The following is a 17,416-nucleotide window of genomic DNA, read 5'->3' on the forward strand; positions in this document are numbered from 1 at the left end:
CTCTGGCAGTAATTAAGCCTCAAGCTGAATCGTCATTAGCAAATGGTATCTTGCACGGGCCATCCATAGGGGGGGAGGGCACCAAACAGTGATGTCCCCGTATGCGCCACATCCAGAGGTGATGGTTCAGCACTACCAGGCAATCAGCCTTCTTGACCTCATCTCTGTCACTTCCAAGGAGTCCCCACCCTCCGTGTGGCTCACAAGGCTGGATATAATTTCCAATGCAAGCTAATATTTCCCCTCGCCCAGTAAATAAGCTCTCCAGGATGCTTCCATAAGTAGTTTTAATTTTGCTTCCCTCTGATGATTTACGAGGGTTGCGTTCAATTAACAAGGGTATTGATCTTTCTGCAGCTGGCCAGCATGCTGACTTGAAGTTGTTGTTTTATTATGAACCTTTTATCTCTCTTTCTCTGACACACACAGACACACACTTTTGGGGGGGGGGGGCAGCAAGGGAAAATAAAGACAGCCATAAAAGATGGAAGGAGACTTAGATGGACACAGAGTTTCACAAGGTACAGGATAGAAGCCAAACTCCTGAGGTGGTGCACTCAGAGAGACCAGAAAGGGGACAGAGACGCAGCTAGCCCTGTACCTGTGACAGCCATTAAAGATCCCATGGTATTTTTCAACAGAGTAGAGCTGTGCACCTTGATGTCCTAGCAGAATTCCAGTGCAGGTAATTAATTACATTCTGTTTATTTAAATTCCCCTTGCAGTTTCTTCTGGAAAAGCCAGTCTTCCTGTTCAAGAAACCCTGGTTGTGCAGTGTGGCTAGATGAGGACTGCTGGCATGTAGCCACTTTAGAGATAGCTGCATTTCAGTGGGGTGTCTGTGAAGTGATTGGTTATACAGATATTCCATAAAGCATCTGGAGGTCCCATTCTCATTCTTCTCCATGAAGGTGCTCTATAAATTTGAATTGGGATCTGGTTTCAAGTAGCTGAGCACATTGTAAAAAGCAATGTTGTTACAGTGAGATTGTGTGTTGCTGCTGTTCCAGTTTTACAGCAGTGGGTGAGAAATTGATGTGTCAGTATCATTAACCAGAAATGCTAAAAAAAAAAAAAAAAAGCCCTTTGAAATTAACACAATTTAATTGCATAATCTTCAACTGCCACATGAAAGATCAGTCAGTGGCGCTCACAGGGACAAGCAGCAGGCTAGAGAGGAAGGACTGCCTAGTGGTTACAGCACTAGCCATGGCTTGGGAGACAGGGTTCAAGTCCCAGCTCTGCCACAGACTTCCCAGGCAAGTCCCTTAGGAAAACCGAGGCACAGAGACACTATCTGTAAAATGGGGCTAATAGCACTTCCCTGCATCACAGGAGTGTGGTGAGGGTAAATAAATTAAAGCTTGTGAAGTGCTTTGTTACTATGTAAGTACTGAAAGACAGATTAATCTAAGTGCACCAGGAAGTTTGCAAGGTGCTGAGATGGGCTGTGTTTAAACAAAGAAAACTTGCCCATCAAAACATGCCTATAGAAGTGATAGGGCTGCAGACAACTTCCTCGCCCACTGGCTATGCACTCAGTACAGCTAATCCCAGATGTACCACCTACTCTTTCCATGGATGATGTGTTGGGAAGGATAAACAAAGGGAATCAAAAATCCCAGCATGTGTAGCAGGTCCTCATTCCCCTTTCAAAGCCATCCTCAAGCATTTCAAAGACAAATACTAATGTGGCCACCGATGCTTGGGGAAAGTTGGCAGAGGCCTGAACGGAATGGAGAAGTGCAGTCAGGAAAGAAAGGGCCATCTCTGAAGAGAGCAGAGTTGGGAATCTCAGACTGAAAAAGGGTTGATTATGAGGACCAAGCAAACTGGTCTCCCTTGCCCACAGCGATAGTACTATCTGGCTCAGCATAGAAAGGGGACAATTGAGAAAAGCCAAACAGATGAGCCTGCATGGGGCTATTTTTAATCTTGCTCCCAGCTGCTCCTGCTATTATGACAGCGGGTCCTGTGGGATCCCGGTCCCACAGCAGGGTCTATATTAGTCCCACGCAGGGCTCCACTGACAGGTCACAAGATACTCCTCAGTGAGACAAATGTATAGCAGACAATGAGCCATTCCAAAACCACTGTGCCTTGTAATGAGAATAATACTTTGTGCTTCTGTTGAACCTTCATGAGAGGATCTCAGATTTCTCCACAAACATCAAGCCCTGCAAGACCTCTGAGAGAGAGGGAGGGAGGTATTCAGAAACACACGACTTCGGTACAAAGGCGACAGGTGTCTCAGAAATATGGAAGATTTTTTAAAGCTGAAGCAGAGCCATTAATAGAACCCAGGAGTCCTGGCTCCTGCTTCCCTTCCCTAACCAGTAGGAAATACATTTGACTAGAATGTGGGGGATGGGGGGAAAGGGACTTTCCCATTTCTCTGGATCATCAGGTCTGCTCAGGGCAACCAAGTCAGGGGACCTGAAGCAGTTGCAGAGCTGAGAATGGCACAAAGTTTTGTAATTCTTATTGTATTTAACCCCTGTGCTGCCGGCAGACTGTGCAGCTGCTTCAGACCAGCAGGACTTACTAGGGACAGACCTCTTAGACTCTCTGCACCTTGAAGTCTTTAAACCATGATTTGAGGACTTCAATAGCTCAGACACAGGTTAAGGGTTTGATACAGGAGTGGGTGGGTGAGATTCTGTGGCCTGCATTGTGCAGGAGGTCAGACTAGACGATCATAATGGTCCCTTCTGACCTTAAAGTCTATAATTCTATGATTCTTCCCAGGGGGAACACAGAGACCCAAAACAAAGAGAGAGCTTTAAAAAAAATCCTTAAGGCAGTAAGCTTACAGTAATACAGGATTCATTTCCAGAAGGACAGTTTGACCCACGTGCTCAGCCTGAAGTCAACAATTTGGATTCAAAGAACCGACAATAATAGAAATGAGGGAATTACGTGGGCCCCAGGTATACTGGGATGTGATTGCACTGAGTAATTCTAGCTGGCCTGCTTCCCCTGTGCAGGCTATTGTGTGTGATATGTTATCACACGGGCCTCATAGTGTGTTAGGGGTGCCCGTGGGATTAAGTATTTGTGCTTCAGTTAAATGTTTTATTTGTGATGGTTCCATACTTGTATTTCTAGATTATATTTCTGTGTTTGCATTCAGATTTGCTGTAATGCTTCAGCTCTTTGTTTCTATTTGTATTTGGGTTTATTTTCCTGGTCCATTTGAAATCCCTATGGACACATACATGGAGCCGTTACAATACAGGCTCTGGTTTTCCACCATCCAGGAACCCAAACAGTAGGAGAAGGTCAGATCTTCCATTATTCCAGTCTCATAAATGGTTCTGAGGCAATGAAATGCCCATGGGAAAACGTAAAGGCAACACAACAACAAATACGCACCAAAGGGAACACAACTAGACATGCCCTGTGCGCGTAGCCTGAGGATGCATTGCTCATGGACATTAGAAAGTAGCCCTGTCAAGAGGTGCAAAGGCAAATGATGATGGGTAAAAGAACATCAGACCAGTAAGGAGTATGACTGGCCAGGTGGATGACCTTAGGGAAGCATATATTCTAAACATACTTAACAGAGCTGGTCGAAACTCAGAATTTCTGTTCTGCAGGAAACTCTGACATTCAAATCAGAATGAAATTTTTAAAAAAAATCCAAAATTTCACGCACAACGACATTTTTGAAAATGTCTCGTTTAAGGTCAATCAAAACATTCCATTTCAATAAACTCAAAGTGTTTCGTTTCTATTTAGAATTTTTAAACCTTTTTACACTTTCTATATAATAAAAAATAAATTTGAAACAAAAAATCAAAACGTTCCATTTAGACCTTATTAAAATGCAAGAGAGAAACCTGATCCTCAAGTGTCTGAACAGTAAGGGCATTCCAATCTTTCTCTGACACCAACACAAAGTATCAGTGGCCATCTTGAAATGTTATCGTGGTATATATGAGCACCCATCCATTAGGATCTTTCCATCAGAGGTCACCAAAAGGTCATCAGATTTCAACCACTCAACTGCCCTTTTAAACTTAAAATCTTGAAATCTGATACCTATGCATTATGGGTCTTAAATATGACCATCATAGGTCAACAAAAGGCCACCAGTCTTTCTAAGGGGACTGTGATTGTTCAAAAGCCATTTGAAGTGATCCTCTTAACGTTTTGTATGCACTTTCCCAAGAGGCTCTAAATACAAGAAATATCCGAGTTGAAATGTGATATTTCTATACTACATCATCAGGCTGACAGTTTGCCAAAATACTATTAATTTCTTCTGCTGGTTGTGAAGCCGCTGAGACGGAGACATGAAAGTCATCTGAAGTTACTGGTTCTATTCACCAGCTATTAGCCAAGAAAATCATCAACGGTGAGCGAGTCTACCACATATGCTGTCATGAATATTCATGTCCACCCCTATAGTGGATTACTGTTGACACATGTGTATAGATGACAGGGAGTGCAGGTGGTTACACAACACTTTCCATTATATATAAATATAAACTACATTTTTTAAAAACGTTAAAAACAACATTACTTAGGTTGCTTAAGCTAAGAGTTAAAAAGTCAGGAAATGCCAGACTTAAGGTTGTCCATACAACTTTCATTAGATCCCCCTTGTGTGCATGCATTATGATACAGTCTTTAATTACATGATCATATACTACTTTTTTCCACCAAAATAATGGTCAGAAAAGTTTTTTTTTAAACAGGAAATATTAAGCAACCTTAACATAGTGCTTCTACGCCCTCGATAACACAGACGTGAGTATTATCTTCATCTCCTGTTTCCAACATCAAGGTTGGGTAGAGCTGCCTTCTATTGGTTTCTTGTCTTAGGTACTTAGACTGCCAGCCACCTCCCATTTTACAGATGGGAAACTGAGGCAGAGAAAGGCTAAGTGACTTACCCAAGGTCACATGGGAACTCTGCAGCAGAACAGGGACTTGAACCCCAGTTGCCTGCATCCCAGGTTAGGGCCCTAACCACCAGACCATCCTTCCTCACAAATCTGCATATAGACATGTAAATATAAATACAGGGATAGGTGTGCGTATAGCTGCGTCATAAGAAATTGCATGATTCTGAGACTGCTCTGAAGGTTTGACTGACACACGATTTGGGATATGTGCATTGTTCACAGGTAGCAAAGTCATAACAGACTGCTGGAGGTCATCCCTCCCAGGCCACACCACATCGCCATGTATTTTGTTTGCAACACAATTTAGAGAAAAGTTACTTAAGGCTATATCTACGTTGCACGCTTCTTTCGGCGGCGTATAGATATGTACTCGGGTAGCCCCCCTAGCCCGGAGTTAAGTAGCAGTGTAGACGGTGAGGAATGGCTCAGGCGAGTACAGTACAGATATGCTTGAAGGGTGTGGGTATGCACTGAGGACATACCCTCCACAGCTCTCTACTTGTCTAAGCCGTACCTTCTCGCTATGCTGCTATTTTTAGCAGAGTCGTGTCCCACTGCCTCCCTGCTGCTGGAACCTTCCCCCTGCACGGAGAAAGATTCCAGCAGTGGGGAAAGGCTCTGGCAGGGGACAGCAGCGGGCAAATGCTCCAGCTGAGCTTTTTCCCGCTGCCTTCCCCCTGCCAGGGCTTGTTCTTGCTGCAGTGAAAGGCTCTGGGAGCAGCTGAAGCCTTTCCCCACTGCCTCCTCCCTGCCAGAGCCTTTCACTGACCCATGGAGCTACACACCAGAGCGTGGACGCAGCCTGCTTTTCACTGCGGCATGTAGCTACATATACCCTGCACACCACCGCAAATGGGGTGTAGTGTAGATGTAGCCTCAGACATCTCTTTAGATGTCTACTATTTTTATGAGTGCTCTTTCTTAAACATGGAAGTTCAGGTTGCTTTAGTCACCATTTCTGCAGGCCTTGGAGTGACAGAAAAAATTAGAATTAATAAATGTTGAAAGCCTTTCAAAATGATGTGAAATGTCTTTTGAGTAAATCATCATGTCACACTTTGAAGGTCTGATGGCATCTCTCGAGCAGTCAGTGTGAAAATGGATGCAGCATATGTATCACTGGGGAGCTGGGAATGCCAGCTCTGCAATGGGATGTAGCAAGTGTTGCTAGTCCTGGCAGTGTGCGTCTATTTCATTTAAAACCCATTTCTGTTCCAAGGGTGAATGGTACCAGCCGTGGACCTCAGACTAGAATAAATGTCAGTCTCTACATTTTATTTGATCCTCCTTTGGGGGAGGATAGAGGTTGAAACTACAGAAGGATGGTCTTGTGGACAAGGCTCTGGGCAGGGACTCAGGTGATCTAGGTTCGATTTCTGTCTACCACAGACTCCCTGTGTGGCCTTGAGTCCTTCAACTCTCTGTAAAACAGCGATAATAATCCAGTATCTCTAATGCCTATTTAGATTGTAATTTCTTCAGGGCAGGGGCTGTCTGTAACTATGGGTTTGTACAGTGCCAATACAACTGCTTTTCGAGCTTGGTTGAGACCTCTTGGAAATTACTGTAATACTGCTGCCGCTATGACTAATTTTCTCATTTGGATTATAGGTGTATTCCTGGAGGGGAGAGGTTAGAAGGCAGTTTTGATGAACTGGTCAAAGGTGCAAAAAAAAAAAATGCAATTGATTCCATAGTGCCAGTGGTTGATTCCAGGGTGGCAGAAATAAATGTGTTATATAGACGTGTGGTGATAGAAATGTATTATAGAAGACATGTTGTAAATGTGTGTATGTTTTCTCTCTTTCTCTATCAATATCCCCATACATGCTCATCTCTCTATCTATATCTGTAGATCCAGATAGATCTGTTTTTAGTAACATTTAAGCTAGTGGGATTGTAATGAAAAGAACAGTTGAAAGGTATCAGTGTGTCATTGGGATTTGATGGGCTCCATTGGTCATGGCTGATTACTGCCATTACTCAAAGAGTTACTTCCTGCCTCTCTTCCTTGAAACCCAGAAGGCGGCAGGAAGGGAGAGAGAGGAAAAGCCAGAGAGACTTTTAACCCAGAGGCAATAGCGTCCAGGCAAAGCAGAGAAGAAAGAGGGAGGGAAAAATCTGAGCAAACCTGCAATCTTCATAATACTCTGCCACTCAGTTATTTGCTGCTAACTTAATCAAAGCTTAACTTCAAAGAAGTCAGCAGCCACATTAAGTGGGAACATGGCCTCAGTCTCATTTAAGAGCAGGGCTGGACTGGGGAACAGGAATGGAGCCAAGCACCAGGATCTTATTGGCCTCCTTACCCTTTCTAGTCTCAATAAGCTTTTAACCATTGTGTTGTGAGCTCTGTGTGCATATCTCCCTGGGAGGGGAAAGGCCAGGAAAGAGCGAGGAGAGATAGCTCCCTGTTTCCACTGTAGGTGGGGAAAATAAGATAATGGTGAGGGAGGGCGAGTGGGCACCATGGATTTAAACTCCATGTAGCTGGTGATAATCAGAGGCTTAGCTTGCTAAGACGGCCTACGGGGAGCTGTATTACAGGCAGGGATTCAAATGTTTTCTGATTTCCTGTCTCCTCTCTTTCTTTCTCTCCTTCTCATCCCTACCCCTCCCCTTTCCATGGCTCAGCAGCCTCTCTGCGGGCATATGGTCATGATTATTCATATTACCGCAAATACCTAAAGGCCCAGTGTAGATCAGAACCCCGCTGTGCTAGGTGCTGTACAAACACATCATAAGAGGCAGTCTCTGCCCTGGAGAGCTCCCACTTTTGAAAGGGATAGTAAATAACGAATAGATATTTTAAGAAATGACTGTTCAACAATTAGACGTTGTTACAGAGTCCAACCGATTGACAGGTGGCTTATAATCCTGGCTTATATCTATTTATAATATCTTATATCAACGTGCTTATAATGTTCTGTAACACATGCTACTCGCATCTGGAGGTTGCTTGTAACATCTATTAATCCTTCTTAAATGAAAGTTTAATATCAAGGGTGACCTATTTAAGAATGTTACATTCTTTCTTTTAAAATGTTAGTTTAAATTAGAGGGGGGGCACCTGATTCACAAAACTGGGATCCAGAGGTGTTCCCCTCTAGGAGGGGGAAGAATGGCCCAGTGGACAGGGTGCTAGTTTAGGACTTTGGAGAACTGGGTTCAATTCCTTACTTTGCCACAGGTTTACTAGGTGACCTTGGCCAAGTCACTTAGCCTCTTTGCATCTCAGTTTTAAGAGGGGGATAACAGTACCTAATTTATATGGCCCTTTAATGGACTTATCCTCACAGCACCCCTGTGAGACACAGTCATGCTATTCTCCCCATGGTACATGTGGGGAACTCAGGCACAGGGAGGCTAAGTGATGTACCCAAGGTCACACAGGAAGTCTGTGGCAGAGCACAGAATTGAACACAGGTCTCTCAAGTCCTAAACTAGCCCCCTAACTCTGGGCCATCCTTCCTATTGCCCTACTTAATAGGAGTGTTGTGAGGATGAAGGCATTAAATGCACTCCGATACTACAGTGACGAGAGCCATATAAGTATCATAGACAGGGAGTCTGTTTTGGGTTCAGCTCTGGTTTAAATAAAGGGCGGGAGGGGAGAAATGTTTTCACAAAATTCACAACAGTTTAATAGAATCCCAAACTGACAGACAGACAGACAGACCCAGAGTTCTAACAGTTTCCCATGGGCTCTGCCACTGCTGCTCACAGCAGCCCTGCCTGCTGTTCCTGACCCCATGCAGGAGCGGCTTTAGCGTGGATTCAATGGCACCCACAAAAAGCACGAAACCAAGGGTGCAAAACCAGGCGCACACACGCTTCTCCTGGCCCAGTGCGGTGGGGAGGCCCTAGGAGAAGGGGGTTGGAAATCGAGCCCACCCTGCATTCACCCCGCTGTGGCAGCTCCTGTCCCACAGGGCTAGGCCTGGCTTCCCGCTCCAGGCATTGCAAGCTGGCACATGAGCTCACCGCGCCACTCAGGTTTGGCCTGGCTGCCCCTCCGTCATGACAGAGGGATGGCTGGGCCAAACTTGGGGGGTGCTGCAAGCCCATACACCAAGCCGCAATGCCTGGTGTGGGGAATTGAGCGCAGCCCCCTGGGACAGGAGTTGCCCTGAGCGGGGGAGTGTGGGGTGGGCTTGCTTTGCAGCCCAGAACCCCCCGGGACCCCCCCTCCACACCAGGCTGGGATTAGGGCTGCAGAGATGGGGGAGAGGGTGCTGATACAGAGGACAGTGCCCCTTCGGCAGTTTAGTATAGTGCACCCATTGAATCAAGAGGCTACATTCGTCCAGCACTAGGTAGTGGTAATGTCTGGTTCGCGTGGCTACATTCTGGCAGCAGTAGCTCTGCACCTGAGAAATTATTCCAGTTCGAGAGACTCGGGCGGGGAACATGCTTTTACTGGGGATGTGCTGAGCCTCCACAAAAGAACAGCAGCCCGGCTAGTAGCAGCGGCATCCCCTAAGCTCTCATTGTCTGGATCCTGCGAAGTACTGAGCATGCCCAGCTCTCACAGACAGCAATGGCATTGGAGGGCACCCAGCATCTCGCTGGGATCAGACCTTTCAGTGTGGGATCAATGAGCTCCTCTCTTGTAAACGGAGCCAGGTGGGTTTAGAGGAAGGGGTTCCCTGATCCCAGCCGGCTTCATTCCCGCTGCCACTGACCTGTCCGGAGGAAAACGTGCCTCCTCCCCTTTCCGGAAGTCAGTGCTATTCTCCAGCCTGGCTAGTACGTCCATCCTCTTCACCATCATCTCCAGCATGTCGCTCATCTTCCGCAGCACCCCTCTGGACTCCAGCGCGCCCATCACTGCAGTCACACAAAGAGCAAGAGAGAGGCTAGAGCAGGGCTTGGCGCTCAGGGGGACAGAGTCATTTGTTTTGTCAAGATGGGAAGGAGCGGGTCAGCGACCGTGAAAGTGATGGATTATCAGCACTTGCCTGGGCCAGGGCGTGGGTGAGATGATGATGTGAAAGCTTCCCTAAACATCCCTGCCCATGCATCTCAATCCTGGCCCACAGCAACCCCTGCTATTCCTAGTCTGGGACCCACAGCTCTGCCAGTCATGACTGCATCCCCCTACCACCTGCTCTTCCATTCCGAGGCTCTCCACCCACAGCCCTGCCAGTGTACCTTAATCCTGGTCCACAGCATCACTGGCTATTGCAGCCCTGGGTTACGACACTAGGAATGCACCTCAGCAGTCAGATATCAGGTCTCCTGATCTATACCATCCCGGTGCTATTTCACTAGTGAGCACTGAAGGGCTATGGGGTTTTATAAATATAAACCTGGATTCACATGTAATTTGGTCACAAGTACAATGAGTTTGGTGGTCTCAGTCTAGATGCCGTGTATTCATGTTGCAAAGGCAGGACACAGCTTGACCTAATGGGCTGTCTTTGCTCATGTCACCAAGAGATGCTGCTTCCTAGAATAATCAAGCAGACGTGTGGAGGGCAGGGATGGAGGGGGCTGGAACTCAGGTCCTGCTTTGCTCAGGTGCGCCAGTCTCTATACGGAAATGCATCTGCCTCTTCCATGTAGCTGTCTGGAATGTTGACTTGGCAAAACCCCACTCAGAACACAGGCCCAGTTGGGTCACCCTGGATGGAGCATTCCACCATGCAGCCCTTGGTAAACACCTAGAGATTGCCTCGTGCTTCGCTTAGTAAAGTATTGACATCAGTGAGTCCCAGGAGGTGTCGGCACCTCACAGAATCAGGTGCACCCGGGGCAGCCAGCTGGTGTCTCCTGGAGGCAAGTTCTGTGGGGATGTTTATGATTGATTTCTATTGCTCCTACTCTGGAATGGTTTGAAGTATATTTTGGCAAACAAAAACAGCCCAAGGGTAAAATTTTCACATGAACCTAAGTGACTTAGGAACCCAACTGCAATTTTAAAAAGTGACTTGTGGCCAGATTCACAAGGGGGTTTAGGCACCCGAAGAGGCATGCAGGCACCTAGTAGGATTTTTTAAAATGCCTAAGCAGGTTAGGTGCCTAACTTCCAAGAGAAGTTCCCCAGTGGGTCCAATGGGAGTTGGGGCCTACCTTGCCTAGGCATTTTTGAGCATCCTGCTAGGTGCCTATCTGCATCTTTAGGCACCTAAGTACCTTTAAACATCTGGCCCTTAGGATCCAATGTCCAATTCAAATCCAATGGACTTAGGCTCCTAAGTCACTTTTGAACATGAACTTAAGAACAGTCATACTGGGTCAGACCAAAGGTCCATCTAGCCCAGCATCCTGTCTTCCAACAGTGGCCAATGCCAGGTGCCCCAGAGGGAATGAACAGAACAGATAATCATCAAGTGACCCATTCCCTGTCGCCCATTCCCAGCTTCTGGCAAACAGAGGCTAGGGACACATGCCTGCCCATCCTGGCTAATAGCCATTGATGGACCTATCCTCCATGAATTTATCTAGTTCTTTTTTGAACCCTGTTATAGTCTTGGCCTTCAGAACATCCTCTGGCAAGGAGTTCCACAGGTCGACTATACGTTGTGTGAAAAAATACTTCCTTTTGTTTGTTTTAAACCTGCAGCCTATTAATTTCATTTGGTGGCCCCTCACTCTTGTGTTATGAGAAGGAGTAAATAACACTTCCTTATTTACTTTCTCACACCAGTCATGATTTTATAGACCTCTATCATATCCCCCCTTAGTTATTTCTTTTCCAAGCTGAAAAGTCCCAGTCTTATTAATTTCTCCTCATACGGCAGCCTTTCCATACCCCTAATCATTTGTGTTGCCCTTTTCTGAACCTTTTCCAATTCCAATATATCTTTTTTGAGGTGGGGCGATCACATCTGCACACAGTATTCAAGATGTGGAACTTAGGGTTCTAAGTCACTTAGGTGTTTTGAAAATTTTGCCCCAACCGTCCATCCAGCCCAACAGCAATCTGTCTTGGAAGCTCTAAAGGAAGCCATAACCCTTCCCTCCAAAACCAGCCCCATTCCAATGTCACCTCAGTGAGCAATGCTATGTTATTGTATAGGGGAGAATTTCTTCCTAACCCCAGCTAGAGTTCAGCTGGTGGGATTGGCAGCCCTTGTGACTGCAGAGTCTATATATGTCTAGCTCTTTAAAAAAACATATCACCATGTTATTTCCTCACTAGTACCCTGCAGCAGTGAGTTCCACTGGTGAATTCCACTGATTTCTTAGGCATTTCCTTTTATCCCTTTTAACCATGCTGCTTCCTATAACTTCACTGAGTGCTCCCTTCTTCTTGTAGAAAGGGGCAGAACAAATAGGATCTTTTTTTTCTAGATCCACCAGGCAAGGGGCCAAAGCTCCTTATTTCCAGCCTTGTCCTCTCACCTTTTAGTGACCTGCAGTCCCTATTATGGAGCCAGTGGAAGGGGAATAAGTTCCTATTTCATCTCACTTCAGTTCACTCCAGGCTGGTTAAAAAAAAACCAACACCCAAACAACCCTAACTAATCCTGTTCAGCTTATCTCCTCTATTCCACACCTGTGCATGCTTTAAAAGGTACCACACGTTTCATTTACGAAGCAGCAGGAGGCTAACAGAGGATGCTGGGCACATCAGAAGTACACTGGGCATCACGGATGGATATTTAAGTTATGCACATCTTGTCCCTTTGAGATGCAAACCTGGGATCTAGATTTTGAACACCCCAGAGCTCCACGCTGTGGGGGAGGGGGATCTTCTGAGCTGGGATTTTGGTTGGCATCTGGGCTTCAGCATTGCTCAGACTTCTCTCCCCCCCCCCTACAAAAATCACCCCTTGGTGTCTACTGCACATGCCTTGTGCCTGTCATGTCTCACATGCACTCATATTACTGACAACAGCACGTCGGCACTGCCAGCCCTGCGGAGCCTGTCCGGGTGAGGAAGAGCAATGGTGTCAGGCTGCCTACAGGAGGGGCGACCAACGTGCAGGCCAAGGGCCAGGGTACGCCCTGCAGCAGCTCGCTCTCTTTAACCGTAGGGAAAGAACATAGCTAACCAAGGCAGCCTTTACTGCTGGTAAGGTCAAACAACAAGCAAATTCCGTTCATCAAGGGGGGACAAAGCCCAGCCTGCGTCTGTGTGCTCAATTTTATAGTCAAATGATAGGCACGTATATGCATGTTAGGCCCCACCCCGGGGGAAGCTGGGAACTTGCCATAGCTGCTCCAATGTTGTAAAGACCTTCCCCATGCTTTCTTCTGACTCATGCATCAGCCACAAGTTCACCCGTCTCTACCACCTGAGGTTAAGGAGAACTCGTCTAGCAGCGAGTAAGCAGCAGGCTTACTGGGGCTAATTAGTAGATGGACAGGATCATACACACTAGGATGTTGCAGGGGCATCATTTGCTATGGGAAAAGGGGGCAGTTACTCCCCCAGACCTTGGTTTGTCCCCAGACCTTTCATTGGTTTATACGCTCCGCTTCTCCCCTGCCACCCACTTTGCAGGACATAATAATATAATCCCATATAATGTTCTATTTGCTGACATAGTTTTGCCCTTCCCCCATTCCTCTGTCATGTGATGCTGACAGATTTGAAAGTCAATGATCAGGACTAAGAAGAGGGCATTTATAAGTCATTTTTCCAAACATCAACACTCTTTAGAGAGTCATATTGATACAACAGATAATAACTGTGAAAGAGCCATCAGTCAGCAGGCTGTAGACAGTAATCTGTACTGAATGAAACCTCCACAGATCCACTTGATAAAATGCTTGCTCCAAAACAGCCTAGTGAGTACATGACACTGTAAAAAGTCCTTAAGGGGGATTTACAAGATAACCCTCACCAGCCATTGTAAAGCTGTTACTGAGCCCTGATACTCAGCCCCGAGACGGGTCACCTACCTTTGACTGAGATTTTGTGCACTGACACACCATTTTATGATAGCATTTTAAAAAAAAATCAGATCCAGAAAAAGCAAACAAGTAACTCAGAAAAATAATTCCTCTCTCATGTGGGTTCAACCCAGCCTCCTAACCCTAAATGTTCAATGCATTAATTATGTGAGAATGCTGCTGTACCTCTTCTGCTGAAATCAGTGGGTGTGACAAGTCTCAGGCGTCCTGCAGCTCTGAAAGTGTACCCACATGGCTACGTTTGCAAACAGCAGAACCTAAGTTGCATCTGCAAAATATTTGCATGTGCAAAAACATGATTGCACAAAAGACACATTTTGGGAGGAGCAAAATAGATCACCAGACTGGAAATAAGACACAGATTTTTCTCAGTGAGGATAATTAACCACTGGAATAATTTCCCAGGGCTGTGGTGGATTCTCTCTCACTGGCAATTTTAAAATAAAGATCGGATGCTTCTGGTCTAGTTCAAACAGGAATTCATTCATGGAAATCCTATGGTCCCTACTCTGCAGGAAGTCAGGCTAGATAATCACAGTGCTCCGTTCCGGCCTTAGAATCTGTGAACTGCAAGTTCAGTGTCACATGGATTCCTGTGACGTGTCATGCTTATGCATACACCTGTATGCAGTTGTATTGCTTATTTTCACAATGGCTAGTCAGTGCTGAGGTACTGGGTTCATCACAAGCCATGAATTATTAACCACCTAGAATTGCCTAGAGACAAAATGCATAGCATTAATTAAATGCCTGAATACCACCTGGATTTTGCAGAGAGCTCCATGGGGGGGCTGGAGTCTGCCAAGGTGGAGTTCGGAGCAGGGTCAGAGCTTTGAAGAGCTTCCTAGGCTGTCAAGGTCCAGTTTACAGAGCTACTGAGGGCCTACCACACCCACTGACTTCAGTTACAGCTGCAGACACTCGACCCTTCTAAAAAACAGGCCTCGCTATGTGTCTCAAGCTGGGCACTCAGCATGAAGGGGCACTTTTGCAAAATGTGAGCCTTAATTGGACTGCATTTTGGTGAAGGGCATCCCAGCCGGGGGCTTTGCGATGCTTTAACCAACAGTGGCCTGTCAGGCTTCCAAAAGCCAGCTTCCCACATCAGAGAGGAACTATCCCTGATTGCTTCCTCCCGCACACGCTGCACAGGCCCAAGGTCACGGGCACAAATCACAAAGGAGAGGACACGGGCTGGAGTGAAGAAGGTTAATTTTCTTTACCACATAAAACATTTGGGAGAAGCCCTGTTTCGTGGCTGTACTGGTGAGGGCAGGAATTTAGGACACAGTGGAATAGCTCAAGGTGGGAGACAGGTAAATGTAGACGTAAAAGCAGGGATGGTCGCTCCTAATAGCAGCCAGTGGAGACGAAGATGGATTGCAGCCAGCACACTTTTACGTGTCCCCGGGGGGGTGTAAAACCTCAGCTGAGAGGGATTTCTCGGAGGGGAATACAGCTTGAAAATGCAATAGCTAGACAGCCTGGATGATTCACTGTGGCTGCCACTCAGGGCTGGGCTGTCGCCCTGTTTTATGACTGGACTGTGTTTGTTTAATTAGAGGGGCTCAGTTAGCATTGCAGTTCATTTGAAATCTAAATGGCTGCTTGCAAGGCCTAGGCAGAGCAGCAGAGCTGTCCCCCTACAAAGACAAAGAGACACAAAAAGAGTCCGTCACCAGCAGAGGCAAATCGCTATTTAAAGTCCTTAAAGAAGGAGGTGAAGCTGGGGGGGAGGAGAGAGGTATTTTTAAGTACGTTAAAGGAAATGGCTGTAATGCAACCTCCTTCCCAAAGGAAGAACAAACCCAGCTGGTCCCTTTGCTCTTCCTGGGGGGCGACTTTGAAGGAGAACTACACAAAAAGTCAGCCCTGATACGGCAAAGTGAAGAGGACAGGACAGGAAGGGAAAGAAAATACCATTAGATAAGTACATATATCTGCCCAGTCTGGAGATCTGACCAATGTTGCACCTATTTGCATATTACATTTATTGATGGGTTTTTCTATGCCTCTAACCCATCACCTTAGTCTGAAAGCCTCGGGAACATTAAAGATTTTCTTCTCTTCATTCCTCCCCCTCCCCCACCCCGCTGAGGTGGGTCAGTATTAGAACTGTTTTGCAGATGGGAAACTGAGGCACGGAGCCATTATGGGACTGGATTTTCCAATGAGTTGCACTTACATTTAGGCACCAAAATAGGTGGCCAGGTTTCCCAATGTGCTCAGCATGGTTGGGTGCACACTGGAGCTGAGCTCTTTAGAGAATCTGTCTTCACAGGGCTCACCCAAAGCTCTTGCCATCTGACAGTAGCTCTCCTGTGTGACTGAGATGAATCATCCAGGTTGTTTAGGTGATAAATTCCTCAGGGCAAGGGGCTGAGTCTCCCTTTCTATTGTACAGCACCCTGTATGCTTAATCATAGAATATCAGGGTTGGAAGGGACCTCAGGAGGTCATCTAGTCCAGGGGTTCTCAAACTGGGGGTTGGGACCCCTCAGGGGGTCGTGAGGTTATTACATGGGGGTTCGCGAGCTGTAACCTCCACCCCAAACCCTGCTTTGCCTCCAGCATTTATAATGGTGTTAAATATATAAAAAGTGTTTTTAATTTATAAGGGGGGTCACATTCAGAGGCTTGCTATGTGAAAGGGGTCACCAGTACAAAAGTTTGAGAGCCACTGATCTAGTCCAACCCCCAAACATGTAATCAGCACAACCCAGATGGGACTTGAACCCACAATCCCCAACTCCGGAGGCTGATGCCTTATCCATTAGACCACTGGGTCATACTATTAACATGCTATATAAACCACCTGTGGGGAAAGCAGCTGTTTTGCTCCCCAAACCACCTCTTCCACCATCAGAGACCCAGTCGCCCTCCCCTGTGTTGGGGTGTGGCTGGCCATTTCTGCAAGCGCAGCTCCTAGCAGACTGGCATCTTCAGGAGAGATGTCGAGAGGCTTATCCACTAGGATTGAAACATCAGTTCGGAAAGCTCCACCGGCTTTAGAAAGTGCTTCTGGGAACGGCATTGGCACGAGCGACAGATTAAAGAGGGCAAGTGAGCAACAGGCAGTTCCCTGCATGACACACACACACATCTCCAACTGCAAGGGGGTGGCAAGACTGCAGGGCCATGGGCAGCCACTGTTCGCAGATGCCGTCTCTGTGTATGGATTATAATTGTATAAGCCAAAACCTGGATGAGTTCCCAGGTCCTGGGCAGTGAGAATAATACCCTCTGGCAGGTAGAATATTTGATGAGAACGCCTATGAAAATCAAATCAACTTGCAGCTAAGTTTTAGCCTCCTCTCTCCCATCACACACTTGATTTCATTGGGCTCTGCAGTCTGCCAGAATTTTCCCGGTGGGCAACAGCTGCTTAGTGAGGAGGATAAAGTGAGCTCAGATCAGCCCCTTTGAACAAGGCCAGAGCAAGCTGTTTGGACAGGGTGGTGTAGGACACCTCACTACACACTTTCTACCTCTGCTTGAATGGGTAGGGTGGCTGTGGTTTATCCAGGAGAGGAACGAGGGTGCTTTCCATTTCTATGCCACTGTTAGCCTGAATCCAGCCCCTGGCTACCAATTCCAGCAGGAAGAAGTAAATGTATTGTATTTATTGTTATTAT

At 46.5% G+C, this 17,416-nt stretch overlaps 1 protein-coding gene across 2 annotated transcripts in view; it reads right to left on the minus strand.

Moving 5' to 3' along the window:
* The window catches only part of MGAT5B (alpha-1,6-mannosylglycoprotein 6-beta-N-acetylglucosaminyltransferase B), a 172,017-nt gene that overhangs the window by 101,761 nt on the left and 52,840 nt on the right, over positions 1-17,416 (minus strand). For both annotated transcript variants that reach the window (XM_065415867.1, XM_065415866.1), the window contains exon 3: positions 9,599-9,743. In XM_065415867.1, coding sequence (XP_065271939.1) covers positions 9,599-9,743 — 145 coding nt within the window. The remainder of the gene's footprint in view (positions 1-9,598; positions 9,744-17,416) is intronic.

The sequence above is a fragment of the Emys orbicularis genome, chromosome 13 (genome assembly GCF_028017835.1).
Source record: "Emys orbicularis isolate rEmyOrb1 chromosome 13, rEmyOrb1.hap1, whole genome shotgun sequence".
In the NCBI taxonomy this organism is placed as follows: Eukaryota; Metazoa; Chordata; order Testudines; family Emydidae; genus Emys; species Emys orbicularis.